The following is a 13,931-nucleotide window of genomic DNA, read 5'->3' on the forward strand; positions in this document are numbered from 1 at the left end:
CGGAAAAAAAAAAAAAAAAAAAAAAAAAAAAAAAAAAAAAAAAAAAAAGAATTCCTATCAAAGGAAACAGTTCTTAACAGAGCAGTGTATCAGAATCAGCTGAGGAGCTTTTAAAATCTAGTCTTGCGGGCCTTTCTCCAAGAGATTCTGATTCAGTAAGCCTGGATCAGTTCTGGGCACCTATATTTAAAAAAATAAAAATAACAACAATAACAAAAATCCTTAAATGATTCTAATACAAATACTCAGTTAAAAATCATTTTCCTAAAATTGCGATGCCTCCTACTGTCTGCATTATACAGTTGTCTCACTATCTGTGTGGGGAGTTTGGTTCCAGGATCCCCACAGATAAAATCCACTGCTGCTCCAGTCCTTTATATAAAATGGTGTAGTATTTGCATATAACCTATGCACACCCTCTTGTATATTTTAAGTATACCAAATTAATTAGAGAATTAACTTACATCCTGGTCTACATGAAAGAGCTGCCAGTTGTTTTGATCTGTGAGGAAAGAATTTTTGGGCATTTGTTGAGGAAGAATACAGGGGGGATGGTCAGGTCTGTTGATGACTGCAAGAGGAAACTGGGGCCACAAAAGATAAGTTCTGCTTTGTCATTCTGCCTGCAATTGGTTGTAGAAATAAATATTTTATATTCGTATTGATGGCATCTATTTTTTGGTATACCAGGAATGTTTTTCAGCAATGTCAAATGAAAATTAAATTATTTACAGTTGTTTATTCTAATTGTAACATGAAATCAAAATTGGTACTGGACTGAAATTTTAAATTAGAGCTCTGCCTTCATAACTCTGATTTTCCTTCACAAATGACTTTTTGGTTAAGACTGTGATTTCACATTTATATAATTTTTATCAATTAAAAAACACTTCCCTATTTATGTTCTCCTTCATGGGTTAAATAGTTTTGTGTCAGTTATTTATATTTATTTTTTGTCAGTTATATATTTATTATAGATATTAAAATACTAGGGGATTTTAGTGCATTTCTTTTCCTGGTAAAAATAACTAGTTTTAGCATTTTAGGGAAAAAGAAAAAGCCAGAAGATCACATGGAGTACTTGGGGCTTTGAATACTTCAGAGACCTGGCTTGTCTTTGAGCCAAAGGAACATATTAAGGGCTATTTGTATAGTGTTTTGTAGAATTGTGTGAAGGTGAATGCCTTTTTACAATAGTGACAAGGGACTTTTCAAAGCCAAACTTACTATTAAAGTTTGAATCTTAATATTAAATGTGTACTTCATGATATTTCCATGAATAGTTCAAAAGGGGCTGACCAAGGGAAGGTACATGTACTGTAGCACAGCCGAATAGAGCTAGTTATAGTTTTTGGATTCTGGTCCTCCCAACACTGTCTCCAGGTTGCAGGTTTCTAACTGGAAAGTGAAACCACACAATATAACAGCTCCTAGGTAAGATCTTACTCTAAGGGTCTGCCTAGTGTTTATACGGTTCTAAGGCCTCTTAAAGGACCCTGGATACTACTGTAAACTGAATATTTGAGTCCCCCCAATATTCATACATTAAAATCTTAATCGTCAATGTGATGTTATAAGGAGGTGGAACCTTAGGGAGTTAATTATGTTGGTGGAGTCCTCATGAATGGGATTAATGTTCTTCTAAAAGAGACCCCAGAAAACTCTCTTGCCTTATTTCTGCCATGTGAGTATACAAGGAGATGCTGGCTATCTTCACCCTGGAAGAGGGCCCTCACAATAACCCAACCCTGCTGGAATCCTGATCTCAGATTTTCAGCCTCAAGATCTGTAAGAAATAAATTTCTGTTGTCAATAAGCCACCCAGTCTATGGTACTTTGTTACAGCAGCTTTAACTAAGGCAGATACTTAATTTGATTCTAACCCTTCCAAGACATTTAATGGTAACAACAATAATAGCTCTATCTGCTGTGCACAGATTTTGGACCAAACCCACATATTTTAAAGATAATCCTCAAGTAGCCTTATGATGCAGATGGGTCTTCACTATCTTACAAATGAAGAAACAGCAGCATGGACAGTTCAAATGACATGTCCTACATCTCACAGATAATATATAAATTTGAAGCTGAGGTTTCTGACTCATACATCCTCTAACCTGGACACAAAACTTCAAAAAAATCAAATGAATGCCTTCAGAGTGTCTTAAAAACGTGGAAAGCTCTGGAGACCTCAGTGAAGACTCACTGGAATGATAGACTATTAGGATCCCAGAGACCTTTTACAGTTATTTAAAAGCTCTGCATCTTTCAAGGCTGCTGTTGTTCATGAGGATGGTCAGCTCAGCAGCCGCATCAAGAGAGGACCCAAATCTTGTCTGCTCTGATGTCACAATTATAGTGTCATGTAAGGTCAGGTTGTTATTGATGCAATTATATGTCAACTTGAGGTTAAAATGTGCAGAGACAGACTTTAGAATCAGAATGCCTGGTTATGTGCTATGTTTCTATTCTATATTTCTCCTGACATTTGACCCCTACAATATCCCCCCGCCTCCCACAACTTGTAGCCTCACCCCTCTGGAAACCTCACCCTACCCCCTCCAAAATCCAGTGAGTCCTGGAGAAAGGCATCTAAGAACCATTGGTATGTTGGTATGATTGCCACATCAGAGTAAGAGGCAGCAAGGCTTTCAGGTTCTCATACAGTCATCCTTTGGTACCCAGTATCTGTGAGTGATTGGTTCCAGGACCTCCTCCCACGTATAACAATATCCATGGATGCTCAAGTCCCTTACATAAAATGGGTAATATTTGCATATAGCCTATGAACATCCTCCTGTATAGTTAAAATCATCTCCAGATTACTTATAATACCTAATACAATGTAAATTCTATGTAAATAGCTGTTATACTGTATTGTTTAGGGAATAACAGCAAGGAAAAAAATGTTCAGTACATGTTCACTACAGACGTAATTTTTTTCCTGCATATTTTAAGTCCAAGGTTGATTGAATCCATAGGATGTAGAACCCATGGATATAGAGGGATGACTGTAAATATAGTCCATGGTCTGTTAGTATATTTTCTCCTTATACATAATTAGGATTTGCCCTTTATTCCTTGTATTCCAAACTATCAGATGTGTCTTAGGCACTCAATAAATGCTTGATGGTTTAGCTCAATTAAACATTTTGAAACCTACTTAGAGCAATGCACTGTGATAGACTCTGCAGGTGTAAGCCACTCTCTACTTTCAAGGAGCTTTGACTCTAGTAGAAATAGTGTGACATGTACATGGGTTTTTATGAATGAGAAGACTGGAAAGAAATGTGCCAGAATATTCATGGTGGTTGTGTTTGAATGATGGAAACTATGATCTTTTTTTCTTTTATTTTCTATATATTTTCAAAGTATTTGAAATACATGTACATTATTTTTTCCTTGAAAAACCATCATGTTGATAAAAACACTAATCTGGGTGCTTGATGGAAGGAGAGAGTCTATGTGACTGAGGACTAGTAGTATTTTTCACATGAATATGACTTTGACAGTGAGAGGAGGGCTTGGATTCTTGAGAAAATATAAATTTATTTGCCAAGGACTAGAGGTGGAAAATCGTGAGGTGGTTGGGCCATCAGGGAATAATGCTGTTTGGAGTGAATATGTGTAACAGAGAGGGAAGAATTATTGCTACGGTGTTAGACTGGGGTCAGAACGTGGAAGGCGCTCAGTATCAGAGCGAGGTATCTGGACATTTTTCCACAGGGAACTGGGAGTTATTCACAATATTTCAGCTGGAAAATGCTATGATCACAGCTCTACTTTAGTTGGCAACCATGTGCAGGACAGACTGAAGGTAGAGGAGACAGGAGAGAGGGAGACCAATCAGGAAGTGATTAGCAGGGCCCAGCCAAGAAACATGATTACTTGATTATTTATTCATGTGTTTCTCCTTTTCAGAGGTGGCTCTGTGCCTTTCCAATCTCTCTTTTTAATTTTTTGCCTGTCTGGCTCCAATTTTCAACTGCAGAATAAAAAGTAGTCACTTTAAATCTGTAGCTCAATTTTCTCACAGGTGAAAGAAACAATCTTGAACGGAGGTCAGCCTTCATCTGTCACATTCCCACGGACGAAGGGAACATTAAGGACAGTTGTTCTCAAGGCTGGATGAGTCCCGTCTACATGATTGATTTCTAATCCCTTCCTTCACCTGGGAGGGGAGACTGGAGTCTCTCCAAAGTTCATGGGATCTTTAACTTCCCAGTCAAAATGGATATTTCTTATAGAGAATGGAGCCAGCTAGGTGTCCTCAGAACAAGAGTGGGTAGAACTGAATCCCAAAGATTGTTACCAAAGACGACTGATTGAAAAACAAGAAAAAAATAAGAATCACTGTGGGCTTGGACCCTTCATGGGCACACAGCCATTCGTCTGCTCCTCCAGAGGGGAAATCCTTTTTTCCCTATTACTGTGTCAATCCACAGATATGGAGACATCAGCAAACATTTTTGGTCTCTATCTTTAATTGTTTCTTCCTTTCATCGCTTCTTCCATCCTCCCCCCCACCACTCCTGCTCCCCATTCCCCATTTCTCTCTGGGCTGCCTGCTTTTAGCACCAATCATGGGGCCAGGGCCCAGCTCTCCACCACTTCTTGAGTCCTTGCCAGCTCTCTTGCCTGTTCGTGACTATGACCATTTGTGACTAGCCCTGTGAGGTTCCATGCAGTGGGAGAATTGTGTTAAGTGTATCCACATCTGTTTTATCTACCTTGGAGCCCTCACAGGAATCCTTGAGTCTGAATTTGTGTCACAGTAGTAGTACACCCCCACGATGGCTTTTTGTCTCAGCCAAATTCTTGATTCTAGTTTTACTAGGAGTTCTGAGCTTTGGCATTTTTAGACCCCCATTAATAAGGCTGCTATTTTGTTGTCCTTTTAGCTTTTTGTACTTCTCCTAGCTAGAATAAAAAAAAAGAAGAGTATGTGGTTAGCATCTTTAACCTGCAACACTTTATTAACTCATCAGGATATTCTTAAATGCCTTCCTTTTTCTAGCTTTTGTGACTTTATTTAGGCAATCCCTCTCCAGGGGATGCTCTCCCCTCCCTGACTCAGCCCAGCAATCCTGTCTTGTGAGGTTAAGTGCCCTTCTTCCCTGTGTGCCCAAGATACTCCGTAAGCATTTTATCACTGCAATTCACATTGTTTTATGATTGTGCCCCTTTCTCCCCCACAGGACTATCATTTTCTCTTATTATCCATAGTAAGTCTTCAGAAATATTTGTTGAATTTATAAGTGAACATTAGGTGGAGATATATTTTACTTCTTCATTACTTTTTAAGAAAGAAATACTGCTCAGTCTTAGGCATATCTTAAATATGCAAGCCATTTTCTAATATAGTTAAATAACTTTTCCTTCATTTTTCTCATTTTCTTCATCTAACAAAATATTAGTACACCCAAGAGCAGAGTTATAGAGAAAAGGTTATATGAATATAAAGAGGCACAGTCATCTAAAATCACTACATCTTTCTGGTTTTCAAGGATAAAAGTTTACTTGCAGCATGCCCATATAATTAAATGCGAGATAAACAGGATACTGGACTTTCCAAATGTCATTAAACAGCGTCCCTCTCAAAGCTGGAAATATGTTTACTCAGCACGTAGGGGAGTCATCTACACATGTGATTAGCAAATGGGGTTTATGAGAAAAATTAATTACAGTAGTAAAGTATTATTTTAAATACTGCTTCTGTCAGAAAGGACGAGTCATCATGCAAGAAAACATTCCCTACCAGATAATACGTGCAGGCAACATGTGTGGGGTTCTTCACTGCATCTGTGGGTCCACTGGTCATCATGGATGAGACTCAAGGGGCTCCCTGAAATTTTATGCACAACTTTGGATATATTTATTTTTCTTTGGAGTAGGTTGAAAGCTTTCATATCTCAGGGATAGCACATAGTAGAAGCTCTGTGACCACAGGAAGACTCCCAACCTCTGCATGTTCATTGCCTCATTTATAGTTACTTAACCTGTGTTCATTGCTTCCCAAGCAAAATAAGAGGGTTGGTATAGGACTAGATGTCTAAGATGTCGCAACTCTAAATTCTGTATCTTTCCTAAGCCAGTCTTCATGGGGATGCTTTAATGCATAGTTTTTTTTTATTATTATTTTTTTTATTATTTTTATTTTGTCAATATACAATGTAGTTATTATGTCCCATCACCGAAACCTCCCTCCCTCTTCCCTCTCCCCCCTCCCACCCAAGTGTGTCCCCTCCATTTGCTTGTTGTAAGAACTTCAAAAAAAAAAATAATAATTGTGGTTGTTATATCTTCCTCTCCCCCGCCCCGGTTTTTTTTTTGTTGTTGTTGTTGTTTGTTTGTTTTTTTTGTGTGTGTGTGAGAGTGTGTGTGTGTGTGTGTGTGTATGTATGTGTGTGAATTGATTCATTCACCTTTAGCTCCCTCCAATAAGTGAAAACATGTGGTATTTCTTTTTCTCTGCCTGACTCGTTTCACTTAATATTATTCTTTCAAGGTCCATCCATGTTGTTGCAAATGGCAGTATTTCATTCGTTTTTATAGCTGAGTAGTATTCCATTGTGTAGTGGTATATCTACACAATGGAATAATGCATAGTTTAATAGCAGCAGATTATTTACGACTTGCCAGGCATTGCATTGAACATTTCACATACAATGTCTAATACATTTAATCCTCACAGTAATCCAAAGAGTTAGATCCTATTATTATTCTTTTATGTTTATGATGATGATGATGATCAGGACCTTACTCCCCAAATTATAAGTTCTATAATGGCAGGAGCCTTGTCTGTTTTATTCACTACTCTATATCCTGTATTTATCATAGTGTATGACACACAATAGGTGTTCAATTAAAAACTGTTGAACAATGCATTGCAAAAAATGTGTGACTAGGAAAGGTCAGACAATATGATCATGGGATTTCTTTCCACCTTGCTATCTCGTCTCCTCCTGTTCCTTAACATTTTATTACCTCTCTCTTCCTCCTCTGCTCCCTCCCCCCAACTTTGCTTTATTCTGTTCATCGATCACCATATGCTTCTGGACCTAGTCGTATCCTGTGTCAAATTATCCTTTGTTTCAGGATTACATGAAATGTTGCTCTTCCCTCTCCTATGAACTCTATTAAAGTTTTCATTATATATTCAGGTTTTAGGAAAGCAAGGTGATTACAATAACTGATTCACTCAACTTTTCCAAAGAGAACACTAATTCATCAAAATGGTCTCTGTCATTGGTAAAATTTTAAAACATTTGTGAAACATTTAGAACACTTATCTACCCCTATCTATAAAATTCTGCAATAATGAGACTCTGTTCATAAAGATTATGTTTTGCAACTGATATCCATTGACAGTCCTAGGCTTGCCGGCCTACTGCAAAAACACGTACTTAGGGGTTTGGGAACCACCCTCTTGCTCTGCTATCCTCCTCTCTAACTGACAATATCCCTGGTTTTCTTTCTGTCCCACTGTTTTTAGTTCTTGTTGACACGTTTTTAGTGTCTGACCTTAGGTTACCCTCTGGCTTTAACTACCTTATCCCATTTAAGTACTGAAAGATTTGAGAGATGTCCAAAACAGGGCGGGCGGAGCTAAGGATAAGAAGCCTCCTTCCTCACCAGGAGAGGAGTTAGCTACTGTCCGGCTTCCTTCTCTCATGTGCTCTTCCTTCGAGCAGCCTGAAGGCCAGGCACTGAGTGAAACATTACCACCATAGGAAAGGTGCCTTCTCTTTTCTGTTCCAGGGTCTCAGCAGTGGCGCTTTTGCTTAAGGCAGTCTTCTCCCACAGCTTTGCACGGTGGCCTCTTTCTAACATTTCAGGCGTCAGTAGAAATTTTACATCCACAGATCTTCCTTGACTCCCTAGCTGGAGTGAGCCCCTTGCCAATCATTCTCCATTACATTACTCTCTTTTATCTGCCCTTACTGAACTTCAAACAATTTATACTTGTACGTATGTTTATTGCGTGTTTCATCCTACTACCATGCAAGTAACTGAGGGCAGCCTGCCTGTCTTCCTCACTGTTGTATCTCCAGGGCCCTCGTCTGGAGCACAGTAGGCATTTAATAAACTGCACTGCAGCTCTTATAGCTCTCAAACCTCCAGTAGGATACATTTGGGGGGAAGAAACCGAGGTGAACAGAATCTTCTGTAGGAATCCCACCCTACCTCAACAGTCCCTAGCACTATATGCAGGCCTGAGTGAAAGTGGATATTCAAAATGGTCTACAATTTTATCTGGCTATGCAAATAAAGGCAGAATTTCCACACTTTTTAGAGCAAGTGAATGAATTCCTTTACTCTCTAGCTTTGTTTAGGAATTCAGCTTAGGAGGACGAGGATGAATTGCCCACCTTTATTTTGTTGTTGGTGATACTGTTTTTTTTTTTTCCCCACCAACTGTTAAGTTTTAGGTGAGCAAATTAGAATCTGCAAGTTGTTATAGTTGAGAATCTTGTTCAGCTCTTGGATTTCCTCCTCCTCCTCCTTCACCTCCTTCTTCTCTTCTTTTCCATCTTCATCCTTTTCCTTTTTTATTTTAAATAATTACTTTTATGCAAAACCATGCTTCATTTGAGTTTTAATCTCAATGGAAATCTTAACTGCACCACTCAAAGTTAATTTAAATGGCAACTGGTCTGACAAAATAGCTTTTTTATTTTATAAAGTGTTTATAATGGATATTAGCAAATTTAAATTCATGAAATAAATTAGACTATTAATAAAAAAAGGATGGTTTTGAATAGCTTTCAAATGACTTAATTTTTTATTTTCGAGTTTTAAAAAACTGTACCTTGCTTTAAATACATATATATATATATATATACACACACACACACACACAAATAAAATGAAAGTTCTATGTTTGTTACATTGTACAACAAAATATTTATACATTGGATGAAGAAAGTGAATTATGGTGAGAGTGAAGGTGCATATGTGTGCACAAACACACAAAGTGGGCTGTTTGCACGGGATTACCAAGTTTACCTGTCACCTGATATAGTAATAATAACACTAGTGATAATGATAAGAAGAAGAACAACAAATATTGAAGTAATTAATAAGTTCTAGGCAGAGTGGTTTATAAAAGTTATCTTACTTAATCGGCACAACCACCTAATGTCAGGCAGTATTACTGCCATTTTACAGATGAGGACACTGAGCCTTTAGCCATCAAGAAGCAGAGCTGAAATTTATACCCATATCTGTTCACTTCTCTGCAAACTATTAGAAGCCTTGAAATTAGACACCTTTCTAATTAATCTACTTAGAGGTCTTCAAATAAAAGATTCCTAACCATTCATCTCCCAATAAACTGGATTTGCCGTGGAAGATCCTAATTTATTTTGATAATCACATCTTGCTACCAAATATTCAACAGCACTATCCATTCTGCTTACTTGTGCTCTTTGAAGGTATCTGTTCTCCTCAATGGTGTGAAATTATAAGAGACAGCATAGTAGGAGAACAAGAAAATGAAATTAGGCAGTTCTTATGAATCACATCTTCTCAGGAAAGGGTCAATTTGACAAATACCTTGTCTAGGCATGTATAAGGCACTGTGTAGAATATGCACAGGGATAAGATATTTGTCCTACACTCAAAAAGTTCATTACCATTTACCTGGAGGAAACACATATACATAATTTGTGATGGTAAAGGTAGGATCATCGTTACCATATATAGAGCAGTTACTATATTCTAGGCACTATATGCTAAGTATTTATTATTGTTTTAAAATCTCCTACCAACTCCCATCTTAAAGATGTAAAAGTAAAGGGTGAGAACCTTGTTCAATATCACATCATTAGTGACTGGTAAAACTTTACTGCAATCCTAAGCGTGCTTTACAGAAAAGCTCTGGTCCCACGTGGCTATGCTGCCTTGTCCTGGGAAGAGATCGCAACAGGTGCTGGAAAAAAGACAGAAGACTGAATCCCTAGCACATCAAGCAAAATTGTAATATAAGAATTATTCCCAACCAAACATAAGTTACTTTGATATCATCCATCAGTCTTCCACAGTCTGCTGGAGTAAAAAATTGACTAAAAGTATACACTGTGCTTTTCCAATAATGTTATGAGCATGGACCATGTAGGTTTGATTCCAGTGTAATGGGCTATTGTGATCCTAGGCATCTACTATGTACAGCCTCAGAAGTCCCTGTATAAATGGAGAGTCACTGAGGTGGGAAGAGCAGAGCTGATTGATAGGAGGCATGGAGGTGGGAAGGTGGAGGTGAAAATTGAGATGATCTTGACCTATTCAAACAGTTGCTTTTTTAAAGAGTACTTTGACTCCTCTGGAACTATTCTTAAGATCACATTTCCCTAGCACCTATCATTCCTTAAAGTAGGAGTTGCAAAACAGCTGCATCCAGCCCCTAGGTATTCAGCATTCTAAAACAATTATTTAAATGCACTTTAAGAGGACTTGCCATTTTTAGTCCCACTGACTCCCTGTTAATTTATACCTGGCCTACTTTCAGTTTCAAGCCCTGTCTCTTGAGTTTATTAACCCTGCTTTAAAGTCTTTCCAAGTAAAACTTAACCATGAATAAAATGATTTTCCCAATGCAGTGTCCAAGCCATATGTGATCTTCTATCCCTATGGAACAAGAATCAAACAGGAGTTTTGTCAAAGAGCCACACAGGTCTAGAGTGTCTACATACCTGGAAGTTAAGCTCATTTTGCCTCTTGGAGTTTAGCCTCCAAAGCACTTTGGCCCTAGTTGACCACAGTGACTGCCAGAGGCCTGTTAGGAGGAGAAATAGAGTTTGTAGCTATTCCTAATGGATGCAGACCAAGAGGCCAGTAGGGGAATAACACAAAAATGTTATAACTCTCATTTCTAAAAAAACACAATTGAATGTACTGGTGGAGGTAAATAAGTGAGTAGATTAATGCCAAAGAGTTTTCATCCAAATTACAGAGGCAGCCTATATTCCATGTAACATTGGCTGGGAAATGAATGACGAGTCTGTACCATAACCCAGAACACTCCAAACCTGAGTATTCATTCTTCCTTAAACCCATACTTGTACTGCCTTCCGTGAAAGGGGTTGTTTGGCCTTAAAGACATTGTGTTAGAGTTAGGAAGCTGCTATCTGGCTCATGCACCATTTAAATTAGTCGTAATCAAAGCATCACAAAAAGTACATACATTAACACTAATAGTCCTTGACGGGCAAAAGATCCTTCACTCAGCCTGTCCCTCACCATTCTAACATGCCAAGCCTGCTTTGTCCGTGAACAATTGAGAACAGACGCATCACCGAACACATTAAAAAGCAAGAAATGTAGAAACCAAAGGTTCACACTTCAATTTTAATGCTGAGCAGCACTGTATGAGTTTGCAATAATGTAAATCATGCTTGATGGATTATTTTCAAATTAAAACCGGAACCAGTGTCACAGCATGCTAGTTTTTCATTTACAACATTTCCACGTAGAATTCACTCAGCATCTAATAACTCACCGTAATGCAAAACCCATTAGGTTAAAAAAGCAAGATTTTTTCCTCTTCTAAATGTAATTCTTTAGAGAAAAACCAAAACCCAAACCCAAACAAATCGATACCATTTATAGTACTGCATTCTATTTTGGTTTTATTTTGGCATGCAAAATTTGAAAAGGGACAGAGGCAGACCTAATGAGAGTAAAAATTGTTGCTAGAAGAACAAAAGGCAATATTCTATAAACACTTGAAGGATTCAGAGACATTTATATATATTTATACACATTATTATTTATATATTTATATATTAAACTGTATTATTGTAGGTGAAATTATCCCAGTGCCTCAGTGGACTTAACCTATAGCACCGAGTCCTTGTGTCTTCTTCTATTCATCATTCTCAGATGTTACTACTTTTTAATTGATTGTCATCTCCACAAGACTACAAGTTCCAAGAGTTCAAGGACTCTGTCTTTCTTACCTGTGTTATCTACTACATCTATCACAGTGCTTGACAAGGAGCAGAAACCCAATTTCTTTTTTTTTATTAATGAATGAATGAATGAATAAAGAAGACACATGACTGAGTGTGACTCAAAAACTAGAATTAAATAGAGGGTAGACTTTGGCTCAATATGAGGTTAAACATTTTCTAACAGTCAGAACCATTTAAAGTTGGAAACGGCTGCCGAGGTGTTTAAGCAGAGGTGAGACTAAAACCAAGCATGAGTGTAGTAAACAGGGTTCGTTCTGTGGGTCTTGAGTTGGACTTTGATCTTGAAGATGCTTGCCAACTCTGATGCTCTATTATAACAGCAAAGACGTAACATATTTTAAACTATAATCATCAGGACTTCTTTTCTGTGATGGAATTTCTAGATAATTTTTCAAACCAAAAGAGAAATTATTTTCTTTAGCTTTAGTTCTTAAAACCTGTTCAACTCTCACATACCTTCTATTTAGCTATATGTTTACTTTGCTTCTATTGAATCAAAGGTAATTTAATATCTGCTTTACTATCAACTATTTTCCTGTTTCTATTTACTATACTCTTTTTAAGAATGCATGGCTCAAAGGTTGACTTAATAGATCTAAAATGGTATTCCTTACTAATGAAGGCTTTAACATCTGGGCCAAAAGGAAGGAAGAAACTATGCCATAATGAAGTTCATTCACCCTCACACCACTGCATTTAATCATAGAAAATGATCTTTATACTTCATGAAACCAGTGTCTGCTTTTAATCATAGGCTGGTTGAACTACTTACCACAAAAGAGTAATAAATCTTGAATCCGGGTTTAGCCACAAAGTAGTCATCGGACTTGAATGTTATTTTAATTTGGTTTGTTCTTGATGTTATCCTTGGAGGAACTTCCTTGTGTCCACACCATCGTCCTCTAATAATGGTACTGGTTTCAGATATATCTTCGACTTCCACAAAATCATACCTAAAATCAATTTGACATAAATGAACATATTTTGATTAGAGTAGATTTTGAAATTCATACTTTCCCTGAGAAATTAAAAACTAATATGTGACTTCTCATGATCTACCATCTGAAATGAAAATTATACCCTACAGAATGTTAAAAAGAAAGCTAGTTTTTGGATTAGGTTTTCCAAATTCAAACTGCAGTAACATGTTATGAAAGAACTCTTACATGCATCTAGCCAGGACTGTTCCCAGATCATCAAAAATCAAAATGGGCTACTTTTTGAGCATCCGGCTTAGAAAGTTTTCTTGGAAAAATGAATAACTGTAATCTGTTGGCAAATTTTAGGAGATGTAGCTTGAGTTATATGTCCAAATATTTCCTCTATAAAGTTTTTCAAACAAATCCCTACTTTGAATTAATTTACCACGTTCAGTGCTTCCTTGAGAAAGGAAATGATCTATATCTACTGTAGAATCCGCATTCTCATTACAGAAAATAAATGGATATAGACATGATTTGCTATATTTTATTTTTGAAAACTGTCTTTTGGAAGGATCATATCATAAAATAAGACAATTATCAGAAGGAAAAGCACATAACCTTGGGGAAAGATGGGTGCTGCCCAATAATGGAAAAATATGGGCTGGTTAAACCATGGTTTGAATGAGCTTTAGGTCCTAGGTTCACTTTTGGCATTGGTCGGAAAAACACAGAATCGCAGGATTAAAGAAGACAGCAAAGGCCTCTTTATTCTAGGTGACTATTTGATCCTTGAAGTCCCTCCATAGCATCCCATCATTCCATCACATAGTAGGACATATTCAGTGACAGCGTTTACACCTTCTAGGGATCACTTTTTCTATTTTCAGACTCCTAAGACTTGGAACATTCCTTCTGATTGCTGAACTATCTGTCTTTCAGTTCTGGTTCTTGGTGTCTCACTCCTCCACTCTATCTCTTCCAAAACAACTGCAGATGCTAACGTCACACACAAATGATGGGCATTCAGAGTGAA

At 37.4% G+C, this 13,931-nt stretch overlaps 1 protein-coding gene across 2 annotated transcripts in view; it reads right to left on the bottom strand.

The window, feature by feature from the left end:
• PDGFD (platelet derived growth factor D) overlaps nt 1–13,931 on the bottom strand; it is a 230,312-nt gene that overhangs the window by 62,366 nt on the left and 154,015 nt on the right. For both annotated transcript variants that reach the window (XM_008567982.1, XM_008567983.1), the window contains exon 3: nt 12,748–12,928. In XM_008567982.1, coding sequence (XP_008566204.1) covers nt 12,748–12,928 — 181 coding nt within the window. The remainder of the gene's footprint in view (nt 1–12,747; nt 12,929–13,931) is intronic.

Source organism: Galeopterus variegatus, unplaced genomic scaffold (genome assembly GCF_000696425.1).
Source record: "Galeopterus variegatus unplaced genomic scaffold, G_variegatus-3.0.2 Scaffold361, whole genome shotgun sequence".
Lineage (NCBI taxonomy): Eukaryota > Metazoa > Chordata > Mammalia > Dermoptera > Cynocephalidae > Galeopterus > Galeopterus variegatus.